The 8,537-nt window shown below is 45.8% G+C and overlaps 1 protein-coding gene across 3 annotated transcripts in view; it reads right to left on the bottom strand.

The window, feature by feature from the left end:
* Positions 1–249: 249 nt before the first annotated feature.
* The window catches only part of slc2a9l2 (solute carrier family 2 member 9, like 2), a 141,224-nt gene continuing 132,936 nt past the window's right edge, over positions 250–8,537 (bottom strand). For all 3 annotated transcript variants that reach the window (XM_036551263.1, XM_036551262.1, XM_036551264.1), the window contains exon 13: positions 250–812. In XM_036551263.1, the coding sequence (XP_036407156.1) occupies positions 558–812 (255 nt within the window). In that variant the 3' untranslated portion in view covers positions 250–557. The remainder of the gene's footprint in view (positions 813–8,537) is intronic.

Genomic DNA, 8,537 nt, shown 5'->3' with positions numbered 1-8,537 from the left:
ATCAAAAGCTGACCTGTTAGAGCACCCCCCCTGTCCTCCCCAACCTCAGCCAGACGCTGGAACAGAACACCGCGGCACGGATCGATGCAAACAGGATAACATGGCTTTGGGGAGAGGAAGACTCTTTTGTTTTAGGTACCGCGTTATCTCCTGTCAATCATAACTGCAACTGAGTGTGTGCCTGTGAAAAACTAACAGACAATATAGAGCTTTCATCCATTTACTGAAATTTCGGTTAAGCACCCGGATAAATGGTAACACAACAGTGCCCAAGACTTGAACCTGAAACATTGAATTCCACCTTTTTTCTGACAGAAATTAGCCCTTGATATAAATAAAATAACAAAGATAATAATCCGATTTCACTGTTTTATTCAAAAAGGAGACTTATGTAAATCTACAAAAAGTATGCAAATTCTAGAAAAATGAATTGGAAAAGGCACTGGTATTTGTTCTAATGCTCAGGCAATTTGTGCAATTATACTTTACATATGTATACAAAAACATTTTAAAAGTGGTGGCCCACAGCAACAGTGGCTTGCCCTCCAGTCAGTCCATTAGAAAGAGCTCTCCATCTCAACGACACTGCCCATTTTGCCATTTGGTACATCCTGGGAGCCCGCTACAATGGATAGCACCACCTCCATCTCCTTGTCAGGGGTAGGGTCTGACACTTTGTTGATCTTGGAGAAGCTCTGGCTGATCTCCATGAAGGTCTTGTTCTTGGTCTCAGGCAGGATGAAGTACAGGAACACAGCTCCCAGCACACAGACCACCAGGAACACCAGGAAGGCGTAGGTCTCCAGGGCCTCCTGCAAGACCAAGGGACACAATGGCATTGGACAACCCATGGAATCTTCTCAACATTCCAGAAACCTAACTCTAACAATGAGAGACACACGGAACCCATGGAACTCCACAGAACCTTCTCAACATTCCAGAAACTTAACCCTAATGATAAGGGACACACAGTTCTGCTATATTCTGTTCCAAAGATAAATGACATACTGTAACACCCACTGGCATGTCTGCACAAAGGATCTTACTGTCCTACCAGCTAAGTGAGTATATTATTACCATTAGTGTTATGGCTGAAAACTGAGAAGATAAAAGGGTGAAAGCAGCCATTGCAGATCCCAGCAAACAGCCTAGTTCTTTCAGGAAAACCTCTTGGAAACCTCGTGGAAAAACAAAGTTCAGACCATTGTCTTGACATGGGCAGGCACCAGCATTCATTGTGACATCAAAGTGCTACAGCTGTGGCTGTGAGTGCCACAATGGAAAACACTGTGCTACACTGAGGTCGGCTAACTTCGGGTCCAGCTTGTGCCAGCTCTACGGTGGGGAAGGACAGGAAGGCTCGCTCCTTGGTGTGGTAACCGTCTGCACTGCCGCTGCACTCCGGGTTGTGATGCTATGTGTTACCACACGGCCCGGAGCACCATGACTCAGCCATATCTGCGCATTTCTGTGTCCGCTTCTCACCATTGGGTGCAGCGTGCTGTCGGCCCAATTCATGCACTGACACTTAAAACTGAGTCAGGCTTTAAAAAACAGAAAGAGAGGCAGCTTCACAATCTGCTTGTGGGGGAAAGACGCAAAGGTGTTTTTTTATGAATAAGTTCAGTGGTCATGTCTTTCCATTTTACAGGAGCACGATCCTGGGGTCATTAGGTTCTAGACGGATGATGGCCAGCAGTGTTGGTGGGGGAAGTGAATGCCCACTCCCCTCCAAATTAACTCACCACTCATTGATTCCCAGCCCCCACAAAAGCAGAGGAGCAAGCCCTCCTACGACTTACTGAGGGTGAAAGATATTTTAACACTGTTTGTTCCTCTTGTGTGAGACTGCCCAGTGTGACCCTGCTGAAAGAAGACTGAATCTTACTGTGTGACAATAAGCCAAAGAGAAGTCCTTAGGGTGAGCGACACTCTGTAATCATGTCTCTGAACCTTCAGAGGCGAACTAAAGCACAGAGACATGACCAAATAATCATCAATGGCAAAGAGGCCAACAGTTATTCCAAGATAAAAGACCAAAAAAATAAGGTGACACAAACCATTCACGGACATTTGAGAATTAGTGGACATGGTAACTTAACCCATTGTACATTTTCCTTTGAGAAAAACAAGTAAATAAAAAACAGATATACAAACAAAATTCTACAACAAATAAACTATGTAAAAAATCTTTGAAAGCTGACCTTAAACTGTCAATCAAGTGGCTTAGCGATGGATTATAAGCGAAAGAACCCAGATTATTGCTGGGAGGCCGAGAACCTGGACTGATCCCTCTCAGACTGTCACTAACGGAGCTCTAATCCTCCCGCTGTGGAGCACCGCTCTCTAAAACATATCTGCGGTATTAGACCTGCAGGCATGCACCGGGGCGGGAGGAGGCGCCTGCTGTAACCCGGGGGGGGGGGGGGACCTGCCCACCGTAACCCCGGGGTCAGAACGCTTCCTGCTTCAGCATTCCCAACAGGTCTTCATTTCGCCCATTATGCAGCCGTGCCTCTCCCCCGGAGGGTTTCGTAACGGGGCAACCGGGGGTGCTCGAGCGCCGCTTCAGTGAAGAGAAATAAAGCAATGAAGTTGTAGCGTCACAGCGGCTCCTGTTTGCGCTTGCGAACCGCCTTTCCCCGCTCGTTCCCTCTTTTAACTTTCGCTGCCAACAGGGCTGAGTCATGGCGTAAGCACCCCATATCCTTTGATGTGTCTGATTTTTTTTTTTTTTTTTTTTTTTTGTAATGTCAATGAACAGAACGCAACTGAAAAAAACTGAAGTGCTTCTTTTATAATCTCTTTTTTGAGAGAGAGAGAGAGAGAGAGAGAGAGAGAGAGAGAGAGAAAGACAGAGAGCTGGCTTGACTCCAGAGACCCACTCTGCGTGACCTCAGTGAGGTTATCTCTCCAGAACAGTCTGTGTCCGACTGGACAGAGGGACAATTAAACGCACATTATGGTGGGGCTGAAATCGCACTCAAAGCCCACGTGTCCCGGACAGAGCCAGCGTTCCGTTAGTGCTGTCACAGTACGGGTCCCTGGAGGGACAGAAAGCACAGCGGAGAGGCACGGGGGCCCTGCAATGGACACACGCTTTCCCTGTCTGAACTGCTGATTATCTGCAGAAAGAGGCCAACCGTTGGTCCTCATCACGAAACGCTGCCAAAACGTCTGTTCAACTGCCGGTCTCCTGCCAGCCCCCGCTGCAAAATGATAAAACACTCAGCGGCCGTGTGCCGTGAAGACACGCAGCAGTTAGGAGTGGTGATGGCCCCTTGTTGCATTCATGGAAATGTGGATCAAACAACAGCCTCAAAAAGTGCCAACATCACGTCACTAACCCATTTGCTATTCTCAATTTTTATCACACTAATCAACTTCACTGATGAATGTGACACTGTATTACAAGTGTGTTGGACACAAAGTCCAAACAAGCTGCACACAGCCTACACCGCAAATGCTATACAAGAGACAATACTGAGGCTGCACAATGAGTGCAGACATTTTTTTTTCGTTTTCGGACATTTTTCCTATCATATGGAAGAGGTTTGACAGAAACCTCTCTGCCTGGACTGCATGCTTCACGCTGTGGCCTCATTTCTAGGCTTATTGCAATCTCCCACCTCCCACCTGTATGTGACTGTATCTGTATATGAACCTATCAGTCATCCGCATCCTTTCAGAGCGGGATTCTCCTCAGTGCGGGACACATGCTTTATCTGTGTGTGACTGCTAAAATAGGTCTGGGAGTTCTTTTGTCCTTTCGGCAAGGCCATGGGTTGCAGGCCGGAAACTGGGAGACTGGTGGCAGGGTAATAAATGAGAGAAGAATTTCATCCATCCCAGCGGTGAAACATTCACCTTTATCTTCTCTCCTCCCTTCCTCGTTCCCACCATCAACCCATTTCTACATTTACATTCACTCACACACTGCCGCAAACTTGCAAGCCCTCACTCACTCACCCACTGTCATTCACTCACTCAGTCACCCAACCACCCACACACTCACTCACCCACCCACGCACTCATTTACTCACTCAGTCACACATACCCTCCCTCACTCACTCAGTCACCCAACCACCCACACACTCACTCACCCACCCACGCACTCATTTACTCACTCAGTCACACATACCCTCCCTCACTCACACACCGTCACTATCTCTCATGCCATCATTCACCCACCCACCCACCGACTCACCCTTACTCGCTAACACACCGTGACTAACTCACATGTCCTCACTCACTCACCCACACACTGCCACTCACCCACCCACTCACCCACCCCCTCGCTCACTCACCCACTCACCCACCCCCTCGCTCACTCACCCACACACTGCCATTCACTCGCACACCCACTCACCCACTCACCCACTCACCCACTCACTCACTCACTCACTCACTCACTCACTCACTCACTCACTCACTCACTCACTCACTCACTCACTCACTCACTCACTCACTCACTCACTCACTCACTCACTCACTCACTCACTCACTGTGTTGGACAGGTAGAAGATGAATTTACTTCCTACATTTCTAGACAATTTTTACATTATAATCCACTTTGCCATTTAGGTTTGTTTCTTTCCTTCCTGGGCATTTTCCACTCTGCCTTCATTATCAGATTAAAAGAGGAGGCCATTCAGAACATTCTCCAGGGACACACCAAAATCAGGCCACGGGAACCACAGCAAAGCTCCTTCTTCTCCAGCATGTCATCTGCTCCTCAAGCTTCCAAACACTGACTCAGAATCTGTCCTCCGTCTGGTACTGAGGCTTAAATGTTCCTGATTGATTAAGCGTTGTTGGAACTGAAAAAATCAGTTCAATAACAGAAATACACCACTGCTGTCAGGCAGCCAAAACGTGACGCCAATCTACAGTATTATGCTTCTAGTATTATTTCAGCATTACCAGTATTACTAATCTACAGTATTATGCTTCTAGTATTGTTTCAGCATTACCAGTATTACTAATCTACAGTATTATGCTTCTAGTATTGTTTCAGCATTACCAGTATTACTAATCTACAGTATTATGATTCTATTATTGCTTCAGCATTACCAGTATTACTAATCTACAGTATTATGTTTCTATTAGTGTTTTAGTATTATCAGTATTACTAATATTAAGTATTATGTTACCATTACCAGTTTAGAATTACTAGTATTAGTAACCTACATTATTATGTTTCAATTAGTATTTTAGCATTAACAGTATTAATAATCTACAGTGGTATGTTGCTATTTTAGAAGTACTAGGATTCCTAATCGCTGGTATTATCCTTCTTTTAGTATTATAACATTACTAGTATTACTAGTATCTACAGCATTATGTTTCTGTCATACTAATGTAAAGTATTATTTTATCAGTAGTATTTTGGTATTATGGTATTACTATTCTATTAATCAATAGTATTGTTCCACTAATGATTTTTTAATGAAAACAGCTCAAAAACAAAGCCAATCTACCAAAAATAAATGCTCTCTGCTCTCCTGAGGACTGAAGGCATCCCACTGCACTCCAAAATGGCCAGAAAGCATAGCTCTGTCAGCACAAGCGAAATTAAGACAGTATTGTATTGAAGGAACTCCTAACTCCAGCTGGGCAGGATTAATCCAGCACACAGTTCCCTCTGACCCGCCTTTCATTAAGGGCCTTATCACATGTGATGGAATCAGAGTGTTTGGTCTCTTTAGTGGTGATCAAACAGGAATTAGTGCTGTGCTCACACCCCTCCTTACAGCCCAGGATAGATAACTTATAGTTCAGTCAGCAAAATAACAGAATGTCTGTAAGTCTTTGGACCCCATGGGTGGTGTTCTGTTTTTTGTTTTTTTTTTTTTATATCTCATTTTACTTTTTGACCTTCTGCTTGCTGTAACCGCTCAGCAGTGCCAAAGTACTGCCCCTCCTGTTCAAAGAAGGACCTGCCACACATGCAGCGTGCATCAGTGAAACTCATAACTGGTAAAACTTATTCAAAAATTAAAATATGTCACTGGAAAAAAGATGTCATAAATGAAAAAAAGACAGGATGGTTTTGACATTGTAACATATGAGCTAACTCTTTCATGGCACTGTCAAAGAACATGTTTTAACCCATGTGTAACCGTAAGGTTCACCCACAAGCTGAGCCCAACAAAGGTCTTTATCAGAAGGACAGTTTATAAATGAATATACTGCCTATGACATCATGTATAGACATGATGATAATGCGGGAGCGCCATGGCAACCCTCTCTAAAGTTAAACTATCCATATCCCTGACCTCAGCTAAGCTAGTCCTGTCATTTAAAGCAACTTGCACTAGCTTCAGTCACAGCCACGGAGAGAGCTGTAGATGGCTGCATTGATGGGGTTCTGGGTACCACTGCTGTCTATTTCTTTATCCAGAGCAACCTCCACAACTGTGTATTTTGCTAAAGTCAGTCAGGTTAAATGCACTACTTTGGCGGTGCCTCCTCCAGGGGTAACACCTGCAACCTTTGGGTTACCAGCCCGGCTCAGGGAAAAGTGTCAGAGCACTTAAGCCGTGGGCTTGATAAGTCCGGAGCTGATGAAGTAGGTCACACTTCTGCAGAACTCAGCAGAGCACTGAGTATCTTCACTTGGCAGGTTACATAAAAAGGGACCAATGAGTGAATAAAATAAACAAATTAAACAAATAAATAGGCAATAAATATTGTCATAGCTTTACAAGAAGAAACAAAAAAATATATATATATATATTTTCACCATGGAAAATGGGAGCTTGTTCTCAGTTGACTCACCTGGTGAAATAAAGGAATGATGTTGTTTATGAGGGATGAAGGATGATGTTTATTTTCAAGGACGTTTGTGCTTTGCAGCGATTGCCTGGTCTCTCACACCGTGAAAGCAGGACGGCAGCCTGCCCTGGCGTGGCTGGGTCTGTGTCTTCCTGACTGCTCGAGCAGTGTGGGCGTGCTGGATCACCCTGCACCCTACCATTCTCAGCACATTACATTACATTATTGCCATTTAGCAGACACTCTTACCCAGAGTGACTTACAAAGGTTACAATATATGCATGCTATCCATTTATCCAGCTGGATATTTATTGAGGTAATTATTAGTTAAGTACCTTGCCCAGAGGTACAGCTGCAGTGCCCCAGTGAGGAATAGAACCAGCAACCTCTTGGTTATGAGTCCTGCTCCTTACCACTGTGTTAGGGTCAGAGCTCCTCTCAGATGCCTTTCCGTGCCTCACTGTACAGAAAAACCTTTTAAACTGATGAAATGAAATTTTGAAGTATGACTTCCTGGCAGTCACAGGCTATCACAGGGAGTTATAGCCAGGCTAGGCTGTGGTAGAGACCTATAGCCAGGCTAGGCTGTGGTAGAGACCTATAGCCAGGCGAGGCTGTGGTAGAGAGCTATAGCCAGGCGAGGCTGTGGTAGAGAACTATAGCCAGGCTAGGCTGCGGCAGACAGCTATAGCCAGGCTAGGTTGTGAGAGCTGTAGCCAGAGGTATACAGTATAGTGTAGGACCCATGATGGATTGATCACATGACAGGTGTGGAGGCACAGTCTTGACCTAAGTCAATCCATGTAACGGGTTTGGGGAGGGAGGGTGAGGGTGAGGGTGCGGGGGTTGGGTTATGGGGCGTGTGGTGACGTAGCGAGCGGGACTCTGACAGACACCGTGTCGACAGCACCGGTTCAGTGAGGCCCGCGGGACCCGACTGACTCAGTGCGAGGATCTGGCCGCGCCATCATCCCCCCGGAGCAGGAGTGCTGGCCGGGGCCGCGCGAGTCTATTTGTGGTCCTGCACTGCTATAAATAAACCTCTGTCGTTTCTCTTCTCTTCTCTTTCCCTCTCTCCGTCTCTGCCTCGCCTCCCTTCCTCCCCCTCTCCTCTCTGCCTCACATCTGCCTCCCTGTCCCTCTCTTTCTGTATCCACCTCTCTCTTTCCATTCTTTACCCCCCTCTGTCTCCCCCTTCTCCTCGCCAACACCTCTCTGGCTCTCTCTGAACATGACACTGGATCAGAGGGGAGAGGAGTATTTGTGAAACCACGGAGACATTGTGGGAGCTATTGAAATCCAGTCAAGCTCACAAAACAAAAAAATTAATAACAGGTCACCAACTCTTACTCAGCGGCCCAGAACGCAGCAAAAACAAACTCGCAAAAAGATATCACTTTTTACCCTCAGTGAACAGCAAATGTATTCACATTTGGGAAGCTATTGAGGACTCAATATTTTTAATAGCTTTCTGGGGGATTTAAATTAGCCCTCTCCTCCCAAGATCCCAATTGTCACCCCTGGTCGATATTAGGTTGCCACTGAAGTAAAATTTTGAAAGGCCTAGAGGGGACAGGTTTTTGACAGGAGGTCAGAACCCCTCTCACTGGTATGTTTGAAGTGTTGTTGTCGGGGGACTTTGCGCCCAAACTTTCTGTGACAGCAGTTTTTGTGTGTGTGTGTGTGTGTCAGTCTTCTCCACACTCCAGAATTGTCCTTCATGTCAGTCAGGGTCCGGCAGGCAGGGCCGTCTCTGAATA

The sequence above is a fragment of the Megalops cyprinoides genome, chromosome 18, assembly GCF_013368585.1.
Source record: "Megalops cyprinoides isolate fMegCyp1 chromosome 18, fMegCyp1.pri, whole genome shotgun sequence".
Taxonomy (NCBI): domain Eukaryota; kingdom Metazoa; phylum Chordata; class Actinopteri; order Elopiformes; family Megalopidae; genus Megalops; species Megalops cyprinoides.
Note: the sequence above shows the minus strand (reverse complement) of the source record. Positions and strands in the feature narration are given on the sequence as shown.